Source organism: Haliotis rufescens, unplaced genomic scaffold (genome assembly GCF_023055435.1).
Source record: "Haliotis rufescens isolate VD_foot unplaced genomic scaffold, xgHalRufe1.0.p SCAF_10, whole genome shotgun sequence".
In the NCBI taxonomy this organism is placed as follows: Eukaryota; Metazoa; Mollusca; class Gastropoda; order Lepetellida; family Haliotidae; genus Haliotis; species Haliotis rufescens.
Genome location: NW_025963780.1, coordinates 31,331,226 through 31,344,076, shown reverse-complemented (window position 1 = coordinate 31,344,076; position 12,851 = coordinate 31,331,226). Strand labels below are relative to the sequence as shown.

At 40.7% G+C, this 12,851-nt stretch overlaps 1 protein-coding gene across 1 annotated transcript in view; it reads left to right on the top strand.

Moving 5' to 3' along the window:
- Window positions 1-189: 189 nt before the first annotated feature.
- The window catches only part of LOC124135118, a 90,838-nt gene continuing 78,176 nt past the window's right edge, over window positions 190-12,851 (top strand). Inside the window, exons 1-5 of the mRNA XM_048389482.1 lie at window positions 190-257; window positions 4,351-4,536; window positions 7,723-7,968; window positions 11,709-11,936; window positions 12,327-12,554. Coding sequence (XP_048245439.1) covers window positions 4,351-4,536; window positions 7,723-7,968; window positions 11,709-11,936; window positions 12,327-12,554 — 888 coding nt within the window. The 5' untranslated portion in view covers window positions 190-257. The remainder of the gene's footprint in view (window positions 258-4,350; window positions 4,537-7,722; window positions 7,969-11,708; window positions 11,937-12,326; window positions 12,555-12,851) is intronic.

Genomic DNA, 12,851 nt, shown 5'->3' with positions numbered 1-12,851 from the left:
CATAGGTCAAGCCCTATATAACCAAAATAAAGTTATATAGACACAATTAAACTATTAAAACACATCTTTTTAAAAAAAAGAATATCAAAGATCATACTTAATGTTATAAAATGATTTGGTTGATTTCTGTAAAACAAAGCTTGAACTAAATATGTATGCTGCAAGCGAAATGGAGAAGTCACATGACGATCTATTTTTAGCAAGTCATGTGATTAGTGTCACATGAATGCTGGTGATACAAGCTGAACAGCAGCAAGGTAAGGACGCTCTGAAGCATCACCCCGTGCGGTAACAATAGATAACGCTTATTTCAGGGGTGCATGTAAACCTGCGAGTCCTCTGATAGGGTAAATAATAATCTTGTCTAGCGTCAAGCTGGTTATAAAACCAGACAACCGCGTTTCAGCACTCAGACATTTCGAATTTGGGCAAAACGTTTTGGCCAACTAATCTTAGTGGGCTTGAGTTTCTTAAGACATTTTCATAGATTTGTTTCCATTGTGCATTTGGAAAAAGTACTTATGATAATATTATATATATTTTCTCAATTTCACGTATTTTCATTATCACATGACATTCAGGGTAATGTTTCTCCGGGTATCCCCCAAGAACACCAGGTGTATTTGTTTACGCAGAAACACTTCCTTGTTTCACGTCTAGTTTCGTTTTAAAAGGATTCGTGTATTAGGAGATTAGCAACAGATTAATTCACATAAGGTTACATAACTTAAAATTTCAGGTTACTCAGTATGATGTTTTTTATTGTTTCTGTTATTCAGAATATCTGTACTTTAATTTCCTCATTGGAATACCTAACGTAGATGATTTTATTGGGGTTTTTTTTACACTGAACATGTGATGCTGACTGGATTAAGTTGATAATTCCTGGAATTCTCGATGTATACCTTTCTGTGAATTGTCATGTCACCAAGCAATATCATGTTACTATATATGTAGTACCAATATAAATCCATGTGACCTTAGTGACTGCCGATCCCACACACGCCACAGGAAGTTGAGCGAGTCTGGAGACTCAACCCAACATGATCATGGTGATTAATACAACTTTAGCTGTTCTTGGAAAATGGCTGTGGGCAGATACGTGTATCGGGAAATAAAGCACTTGGGAGGCGCTAGGCTCGGGCCAAGGGGCATGCAGTTCTTGTTTCAGATATTTTGGTCTTTGCATCTTTAAAAACTGACGTTCACTTTGTGTGAGTTTTGGGGTATGAACTGTCATAGAGGTGAAAGTGAAAGTCAATTCTTATAATTTTCATAACACTCTTTTATACCTTCAATATACAGTAATATAGACAGTTCTATTTTGTATGCTTGTCTTCATGTTTAAGCATGCCACTTTTTACAAAGTTGGTATTCCGAATGTTTAAACCCCCCCCGCCCCGCCCCCCCCCCCCACCAACAGCAATACTTAAGCACAATTTGTTGACACATGAGTAGTACAAAACCGTACGTAAAGTTCAAGAAGATATAACCATGATAACAAGCATATTTTTTTGTGAGTAAGTGTCAACTTGCCAAATTTTCAGATAAAACATCGAGATATGCCTTTAGTTGAGGAGAGAATGCTACTCTTTTCTGCTAATGTAGTAGCATGTTTGAATCCTGGCAATCAAAGTTAGTGAAAATTTAGACTGCAAAATATAACATTGAAAATTCACGTTATGCGGCCATTGCCGTGGCTAAAAAATCTAAAACGAAATGGAAAGATGAAAGTACTTAATGTCATGTCAAGACAGTACAACTGCAAAATGCAAAAGTATACATATGACCTTCTTTTCGTCCTGTAAGTATGCAAATAGGTCCTAATAACAAGCTTGTCTAAAAAATATGACCCCTGATTGTGACAAGGGCCAGTTGTCACTCTAGATACGGATTAATTCGATACATTGACAGTTTAGATGTGCATTTCTTCATTTTGTTCACTAGTTTGGATCTTATTGAGGATATTCATGTACTATCATGCAGTCAAACTCTCTGACGTTTCTCAATGTATACGCAAACGCAGAACTCAAGATAAAACAGTCTAAATGATTAGAAACAACGCTTCTCCATTTATTTGTGCAAGCAAATTCCCCGGTTTTCGCAAGGAATGTGGAAGTAGTCCATCAGTGGTGATGTCGTTCAAGAATAGAGACTCGTGAAAAATCGATGAACGTCAAAATGTTTTTGTTCATGCACTTCTGAAGGTCAGTTTCAAGGTCATGAGACCAACATTTGTGCAAAGGAAAGCTGTTTTAGTACTATGACATGTAAAGTTCACATTAAAAAATTATCATGATTATAAAGAGTTGAAGTCCTTTTGTCTGGACCCAACTCCAGAAGCACATTGTCCATCACATTTGTTGCATTTCATTTTGACAATAAGTGTTAAAATGATCTTTTTATGGCCATTATCCTTATCATGACTGGTACTGGATTACAACTAGAGTAGAAAAGAGTGAGTATGCCAGTCATAGTTTCAATATGTTCAAGGACAATGTACTGTAGATGACTCCAAAGTTCCTGGTGTTATGTTAATGGTAGATTAAAGGGACAGTATGTCGACGGTTCTGTGTGTAATCATTTCTGAGAGTGGAGTCACACCTTTAGCTCATGCCCGATTCAATTCTTAAACCATACAATAGAGCTCCGCACAGTGAAGCCAACAATGCAAGCACTGCGCAGAATACTCTGGCTACAGTTGTGGTATTTACTAGAGACACATGGAAGAGAAAAGTTGTGTGCTTTATTACAGATGAGTCACAAAATACTAATTGATTAGATTAAAAGCCAGTGTTTATCAAAGCCTAGATTACAGTATGAATGTTCCTCGGTCGTATGAAGCGAATCACTCTCCAACCCAGAGTTCCTTGCAGACAGCCTAGAACCTCTGTTACATCGGCACATCTTATGCAGATCATCTGTTTCATTTTGCCCATCAGATTTTCCTATTATACCCTATTTTTCTCACTAAATGCCACCCAAAAAAACTCTATACCCCACTTTCTTTCTCGTTTAACTTTTTGTATAACTTTTCTGTATAGCTTTGGGGGCTGGTTTGGTAGCCTAGTGGTTAAAGCGTTAGCTCGTCACGCCGAAGACCCGGGTTAGATGGGTACAATGTGTGAAGCCCATTTATGGTTTCCCCCACTGTGATATTGCTGGAATATTGCTAAAAGTGGCATAAAACCATACTCACTCACTCACTCACTCACTCACTCACTCACTCACTCACTCACTCACTGTATAGCTTTGGTGTTCTTTGCCTCCTGTGGCTTGAATTTAGGAGAAAAACCAATCTATATTACCCTACATAGGTGCAGCCATAACCAGGTCAAGTTATGAAGCACCACTGCTGAATAGCTGTATGATATCCGGGATTCATGTCATCCAGTCAGAATACTTGTCTTCACTGTAGACATAAGACGTTTTATTATCGAAAATTAAGATGAGACGTACCAGTAGACTTAGTGAGTGAGTGAGTTGGGTTTAACGTCGCTTTTAACAGTATTCCAGTTATATCACGGCGTGGCAGCTTAATGTGGGAGGAAAGCCCAAAGTGATGCAGGTCTCAGACGTTTACCACTTCAGTGAAACCCACGAGCTAGGGTATGGTGCCGACAAACCTAGAAACATAATCAGGGTGAACCAGGATTCAAACCCACAATCATAGGTTTCTGGCGTGTCCAGTGGACGCAACTCTGTACAGCGAATCGCAGTGCCTTAGACAACTGGGCCTTCCCTGCTCCCACCAGTAGACTTAAATATAATGCGCCTATGTAAAAATGAAACAAATGATGTAAGTGAGCAGTTGTTGTGTCGTTATAAGGGGAGAAATTCAGCTAGCCTCTATTAGCCCGACATAAATTTCACTAGCCACAGGGGGTGGTCGGGGAGCCTAGTGGTTAAAGCGTTCGCTCGTCACGCCAAAGACCCGGGTTCGATTCCCGACATGGGTACAATGTGTGAAGCCCATTCCTGGTGTTCCACGCCGTGATATTGCTGGAATATTGCTAAAAGCGGCGTAAAACCATACTCACTCACTCACCCACTCACTAGCCACGGGCTGTCGGTCTACGGTTATTTCGATCCCTGGAGTGACTTTTATACAACAGCAACTTCTTTTGTCTTTTAGAACTTTAACATATTATTGGTCCTGTCATGCAAGGAGTTTTGAAATTTGACTTGTAATAGCTTGAACTGTTTCCTGGGGATCGTTTGAGAAAGAACTGTAAATTCCTGCAATCTCACAGCCTCAGTGCAACACTGCCAGTGCCAGTCATATTAGGAACACTACAAGAATGATGGAATCTTTTTCTTTTGTGATACAATGATACGTTTTGTTTTCAGATGATACTACAGCTGGCCTTGATGTGTTGTGCTGTACCCTGGGTGGCTGGGGATACGCTATACTTTGAACCACACAGTGCACCCGTACTGAAAAACTTCACTTGTCCAGACCAAACCCAGTGTCCAGTAGGAAACACGTGCTGCCAGACCACACAGAACAAGTTTGGATGCTGCCCCTATAAAAATGTAAGCTGGTTCAGGGATTTATCTTCACTTCCGAGGCCGACATTTGGTCCGCACACGAGGAATGACGTCATACATTGTGCACCTCACTGTCGTGTTGCCTATTGCATGCATTTATCATACACACAGTGGAATGAGCCATTAAAATCTGGTGTTCTTTGTTGTCAGACCCGTGAAGGTCCGGGGTAGAATAGGTCTTCAGCAACCCATGCTTGCCGTAAAAGGTGACTATGCTTGTCGTAAAAGTCGAGTAACGGGATCGGGTGGTCAGGCTCGCTGACTTGGTTGATGCATGTCATCGATCCCAATTGCGTGGATCGATGCTCATGATATCAATCACTGGATTGTCTGGTCCAGACTCGATTATTTACAGACCGCCGTCATATTACTGGAATATTGCTGAGTGCGGAGTTAAACAACAAACAAACAAACAAACAAAAAACTTTATTGTCAACATAGTCCTTTAGCATTTGGTGTCCTTTTGTGCACACTGACATTCTCTTGTATATATTATAAGTAATAGCCGTGTCATGACAAGTACATGGGGTTTTATGAGTCCCGCGTTAGGTTTTATACCAGGAGCCGGAAGCATAAAACCCCATGTACCCCGAGTGATCCTGCTACAATGAATTTATCTTACCAACATGTTTAATATGACATTGTAAAATAAAAATTCAAATAAATTCCACATTGATAGAAAACAGCTGCTTGATTGAGCTGAGGTTAGTTGCCCTATGTGACATACATTGGCTCAGAGAAAGTGTTCGGCTTTTTGCTTTGAAGAAGGGTATAAGGGATTTATTCTGTTTCTTATAAATCTACGTGCAGCCTGTATTGCTCGTGGCGGGGTATAAGGGATTTATTCCCCATCTGAGAAAGTTATTCCCAAGGCGGGTTACACAGTATTTGATCAAGATCATGTTGACCAATCAGATCTCATCACTCTGACATGGATGTATGATAAGTGGTTTTGTAGGAGCCGGAGGCAAGTGGTATGACACCCTACAAGGGATGCATAAAACCACATGAACCCCTCGTGTTCCTGCTTCTACAACTTAAGCCTACTGACATGTTTCAATGTGCCAAAGGAATTAAAACAATTTGAAAACTGATAGAAAACAGCTGTTTGATTGAGCTGAGATTAACTTGAGAATGTTGATCTCATCATTCTGACGAGGAAGTAAGATAATGTTCTTTCTTTCATATTATGACGTCTAATGTGTTTTGTGTTTTGACTTTTATTAGTAACATTTAATACTTTGTAACATTTGACTATTTTTGCATTCTTTTGACGTTTATTTTAACTGGTCTATTTTTCACTGAATGGCCGCCCATGCATAGTGTAACATCAGTAATACATACGGCTGCTTTCAGTGAATTTACTATTGATCACCAACATATCTAGTCATTACGCACAAATGTAGAGAATGAATGCAGAGAAAAAAATACTGCTTCCAGAAGGACACACAATATTTAGTATTCATTGTACCTGCAGCATATAAAGAACAATTTTTGGTGTTTGTTATTTCATCAATCAATCATGACCACTGTCCACCTGATCATTGATTCATTCCAGGCTTTAAAAAAATGATCTAAATGTAGTGAGTGAGTGAGTGAGTTGGGTTTAACACTGCTTTTAACAGTATTACAGTTATATCGTGGTGTGTCTGCTTAATGTGGGAGGAAAGCCCGAAGTGATGCAGGTCTCAGACATTTACCTCTTCGGTGAAACCCACGAGGATGGGTATGGTGCTAACAAACCTAGAAACATAATCAGGGTGAACCGGGATTCGAAACCACAATCATAGGTTTCTGGCATGCCCAAGGGACGCAACTCTGCACAGCAAATCGCGGCGCCTTAGATGACTGGGCCACCCGTACCCCCATCTTAATATACAGACACTACACAATTACATTACTTTACAGGACCCCCATATTGCCTGCAAGGACCCTTAAATATATTTATTCACATCACTTTTGTAGGTCAAGGTAAAACCCTAAATACTTAGACCACATCACAAATCACAGCAATACTTCTCATGCAACATGTGCTATAACCTTGTGGCCGTCTACAAACATGACAAACCAACCCCAACACCAATGGTAACACAAGTCATCTACTCTCAGTAGAGTATCTGCCTGAAGAATGGAAGGTTGGGGTACGATCCCTGCCTGTATCACACCAAAAGACTATAATAGATAGTTCTTGTTGTTACCCTGCCTGGGGCTCAGCATTAACATTAAGGGGACAAAACAAGGACTGGTCGGCTTGGAGTCAGTATACCGTGTCTGAGTGGGTATTCATGTTAAACTGCGGCATGGTATCTCAGTGGGCCAGCACTGTAAGATCGGCATCAGTCCGGACTATTACAAGCAGCCACACACACTCACGTACATGCACGTCGCTATATAAGTGCAATAATCTTGGACGCGACATTAAACCCCATTTCACCTCTCCTCACCTCATCTACTCTCAGGCATTTACCAAGACTTTTTCGGCCCTAAGTCTGCAGCAAATATCATTAAAAAATTCCAAAATCATTTTGATTTATGTACCCAATAACTGCTTTTATGGCTTAGAAGGATAACCAGTATGTCACAAATAACTGGACAATAAATAATAAAAGATTTTAATGCTTATTCCAAATTTCTCAAAGTCTCAAATGAAAATGATAAAATACCTCTGCATTTATGAAAATAAGTACGGTACCTACTATATTTTTTAAAAACTCGACCTGTGAAGACCCGGGGTAGAATAGGCCTTCAGCAACCCATGCTTGTGGTAAGAGGCGACTAACGGGATCGGGTGGTCAGGCTCGCTGACTTGGTTGATGCATGTCATCGTATCCAAGTTTAGATCGATGCTCATGATGTCAATCACTGGATTGTCTTGTCCAGGCTTGATGTTTTACAGACCGCAGTCATATAGTTTGAATATTGCTGAGTGCGGTGTTAAACAACAAACTAATTTTTAATAATCACTACTTGTTATTGTAAATTATTCCCCACTTTTCCAACCAGTGGCACCTAGTATAGAACCTTGGATAAGTCCCTGATTCCCCACACTGCTACAATATCAGTCAGTGGCAGGGCTCATACAAAATTCAAGTTGGAGTCGGACACATTTGACTCCTAACGGCCTTAGTTCATTTCTTGGTTAAAATTACTGAAATAAATGTTTTTCGGCAGGCGGTGTGTTGTTCGGACGGTGTCCACTGCTGTCAGAAAGGGGCCAGCTGTCACCCCAGCGGGAGGGGGTGTGTCCATCAGCAGGTGGAGGAGCACACCCCTCAACCCATCAGGACGGACACGGTGAAGGGGGACCTCGAGGTCTTCGGGACAGAGTGGTGTCCAGACAAGGAGGTCATGTGTCCCAAAGGGAAAACCTGCTGTCAGGGAACAAACCAGGAATACGCGTGCTGTCCTTTCGCTGAGGTAGGTTCCCATGCTGCAGTTATATGGCTGATATGTCTCCTGTACTGCACACTTGTTTCCAGAGTCACACAGTTCAGTTTTGAGATTGGTAAAACATAGCTGAATATTATTTAGATGGGCGACCTGGCTTATGGTTTTGCAAGGTTCTGGCAATGGATTACTTGACGCGATGCTCTATCGTGTGCTTATGTGAGTTATATGACAAGGGTATTTTGATATATATATTTGGAATAAAAACATTTTATGAAATTCATGAAATTCATAATTTCAAAATGTTATTGTAATGATGGTTTTTTTTCAATACTTTTTGGCGGCAGAAAGATATTAAAAATATATCATTTGTCCAATAACAAAATCCAAACTGAAATTCTGAGTTACAGAATTCCATAATATGTTTGTATGCCACATACCATTTTCGGCGTAATAAGCGCCCGGGGCGCTATAAAAATTAGCAATATGGGACTCATATTAGAATATAATTTTGGCGTGAAATATACCTGAGTTGAAAGATTGTAAGTTTCGTGGTTTAGGCTGACACCCTGAAATGATACAAAAGAAAAGTATGTGCGTAACATACATGACAGATTATTTTCCAGAATTTAATTGCCCATAATTAAGGGTGCACATAACACACGACTGCGTATTATACACAAATAAATAAGTCCTGTGTACATTGATCAATGGGGTGCTAATTGGGATTGTTCACTAGCCAATAGCAAATATCGCCGTGGGCGCTTATTAGAACGGGGCGCTTATTACGTTGAATATATATATATCAAAATGTATATATCAAAATGTATATATCAAAATACCCTTGTTATAGAGTCCAGCATGGTATTTTTGCATCCTTTGTTTCCTATAGTCAAACAGTCCTCCCTATGTTTGAAGTCACTTGTCCTGCTGTTGATGTTACATGCCAAAAATATAGATATAGTATTTTCAGTGTTGTCATGAAGGCCTGTTGTTAACAAATAATACATTCTACTTGTACCTTTTAAACACTCTGAAGCTCTGTGGTGGGCAAACAAGAAATTATATCTTCGATAGTTGAATCATGTCAAGGAAAAGCAGGAAGTTCAGCTTTTAAAGCAAGAAGTTGTAGTTTGATTATCTTAACTATTTTACAGACATGCATGGACATATCTCACTGTAGATTACACATAAGAGTGGACGTTTCTCGCACAGGTCAATTACTGTTACTGAGGCTCAATAACATGGGTACACATCTCATTATCATACCTCTATGTCAAAATGAGATGATCTGATTGGTCCACATTATTTTGATAAAATACTATGACACACCTTGGAGGGTAATTTCTCAGCGGGAGAATAAATCTCTTATATCCCGCCATGAGCAATAAATGCTCCACTTGGATTTCTGAGAGGCAGAATAAATCCCTTATACCCCCTTCAAAGCAAAAAGCTACACTCTTTTTCAGAGTCAATGGAAGTCACATGACATAGCACAAGTTAACCTCAGCTCAAAAGAACAGGTGTTTTGTGTCAATTTTGAATTTGTGTTTATTCTTTTACAATGTCAGATTAAAACATGTGGGCAAGATTAATTAGTTGTAGCAGGATCACGAGGGAGTACATGGCTCATGGTATAAAACCCCATGTCACCCTTGTGATCCTGCTACATCTTATGGAGGGCACGGGTGGCCCAGCTGTCTAAGGCTCTGCGATTCGCTGTGCAGAGTTGCGTCCCTTGGGCACGCCAGAAACCTATGATTATAGGTTCGAATCCTGGTTCGCCCCATTTATGTTTCTAGATTTGTCAGCGCCATACCCGTGCTCGTGGTTTCACCGAAGTGGTAAACGTCTGAGACCTGCATCACTTCAGGCTTTCCTCCCACATTAAGCTGACACGCCGCGATATAACTGTAATAATGTTAAAAGCGGCATTAAACCCAACTCACTCACTCACTGCTACACATAATACCGTAGACTTCCAATATGCTAGTAACTATTTCACTATAGGTTATAGATTTGCATGGACATATCTCTCACAAGCTGCAGATTGAATTGTGCCAGATGTGCACTGCAAGCGACAGATTTGAATTTAAATGTCACTCAGGGCTAACAATACATGTATTTATGGTCTCACTGTAGTAATGAATGATCATGTCTCACTGGAGGGCAGTATCTATGCTTTGATCATCTATTAGGCTGTACAGATTGTCTTGGGCATATCCAACATAAGGCTACAGATTGAACTTGGCTGCAGTTTGCTTGTATACTGTAATTGTAAATCATGAAATTAATGTGTCTCCAAAAGAATGCGACCGCTGCCCGCTTGCCAAAAATGTGACTCAATATGAATGTGACACCCCCCTCCTCTCAAGCATCAGTGGATTTATATTTAAAGCAAATGTCCTCTGTCAGGTTTACAGGAGAATCCTCACCTTAATCCAACCTTACATTAATCCAATCACACACAAATCAGCACCGCTTATTAGCGCTGAGTCGAGTAATTCCGCTTAAACAATAGATGCGTGCTGGCTCGTGTCAGCCTTTGATGCAGTCGCAAAGATCAAAGACACCGTGTTGCGTGGGTGGCGTCTGTCTGGACTTGCAGGTGTGATTAGTGATGACATAAGTGAGTAGAACTCTTGTCTTGACCCCAGCAGTGACAATTCCCAGGATGTAATTAGTGTTTGAATGACATTGTTTATATACTTGTAACAAGTGCTGCTCAATAAACAGTGATGTGGAATACAAATTTGTTTGTTTTCAGCATATGTCTAAATTGGTATTTCTGCCATCCAAAATGTCTTATTGTTGATATAAATGTGATGTTTAATAATGCGACCACTCACATTTTTCGCATTTAATTCACACTCGCGTTAATATCAAGATTTACAGTATTTGGATTCACTGCATTTGTTCCTTATGAATTCAAATTCCTACCAAGATTTATGGACATGTCTCACTGTGGTTACAACTGAACTTATCTCACTGTACATGTCCTTGCATATCTCAAACAAGGCTACAGCATGCTACAGATTACAGTCATCTTCCTGAGGCAAGTGAGTTAACTGACTATAAAAGTCCAGTTTCAAACCCCTGCCGAACTAGGCTGGTATTATTGAGTTACATTTTGGCTGGACTAACGAGTCTATGCATAGCCCAATCAAAATCGCGCACCGAAATCGAAATCCAGTTCGTTAAATGTCGTGCATATTTCGGTCGATTGCAAGATTTGCAAAGCATGTGCACCGCCAACTCATTGTCAGCAGATATTATCCAAATCTTTTCATGTTTTTAATCAAGGTGCTCACGTGATTTGATGCATTTCGCGATGTAAGACCCGTTTTATCACAATATAGATCTTGATTAGCGATCAGATCGTCCTGACCAGGCGGCACCATTTTGTGTGAAGCAAACGCAAGTGATACAAGAGATGAAATCTGATTGGTCCATATGAGAGGCTTAGAAGGGACATAGCAGGTAATAGCCACTGGTGGAGACCAGTAATTCCAGCCTAGTTCGGCAAGGGTGGAAACTGGACTTTTAAAGTCAGTTAACTCTCTTTCCTCGGGAAGATGGATTACAGTTTGCTTGGAGACTTCCATTTACAGTCTTCAAATTTTTGTTCCAGTTACTGTCTTGCTGTGGAACTGAATGAGCATATCACAATGTAGGGTACAGGGTTAATGGATGTATGTCATTGAGGGTTATGCTTTGACATGTCTCATTGTACCAAAGATGTAGTTATCTTTATGTACATTATCTGGTAGGCCGTATGCTGTTCTGACCACACCCACTGTTGTCCTGAGGGTAATACCTGTGACTTGGTCACTAAAACATGTCGTATGGGGGACGTGCTTACAGCATGGATGGAGAAGACATCAGCCATTAGGAAGGACGTTGGTGACATCCAGTGTGATGCCACACATGAGTGTGTGAACGGGGACACCTGCTGTATGATGGCCAACCACCAGTGGGGATGCTGTCCTATGCCTCAGGTTAGTCTGATGGCTGTGTCTGTGTCTAGCATGTCGTGTGTTGGCAGCACCACTGCCAGTATGAACTTCTACCCTAACAGAACCACCTGCTATACGATGGCCGACCACTTTGAGACTATTGTCTCACTCTGATGTTACTCTGATGTTTGGTGGATCTGTCTTGAGCTGACTGCCTTTACTTGATTACTTTCAAGCAGCTTAATATTGCCTAATTTGAATTGAGATGTTTGATTTTATGAAGAATGTGCACAATTCCTAGGAGACAGCACATGCTTCTGTTTGCTGCCAAATTACTGATGCTATATTGAGCATAATTCACTCGATGCCAGTCCTCTGGTATCAGATCAACCCAAGACAAGAGAGTCCTAATTGAATGCTTCCCTTTCCCAGGCTGTGTGCTGCTCCGATGGCGCCCACTGCTGTCCCAATGGGACCACATGTGACATGCCACATGGCAAATGTAATAAAGCAGGGGGTGTGTCTGTTCCCTGGCTCAACAAACGTCCAGCTGTAAGGAAAGTGAAGGATGTGATGTGTGACCCCAACCATTTCTGTCCTGGAAACAACACCTGTTGTAAACGAGTGAATGGAGAGTGGGCGTGTTGCCCCCTCCCTCAGGTGATTACTGCATGGAATTACAAGCCAGTCACACCTTGCATGTTGTTTGGCCACTCGGTCCAAATTTACAAGTTTACTGTAGTCTTAGGGTTGAGTTATATATTTCACATTGACAGATTGGAGGTTATAAGTGAGCATGGACATATTGCATGCAAAGTCTATGGATGGAAACATCTCACTGTAAATCTACTGTTTCACTGTAAATCTATGGATGGACACATGTCACTGTAAGTCTATGGACAACCAAATCTCTCTGAATGTCTTGTGATGAACGCTTCTCACGGTTGTCCTTGTGTG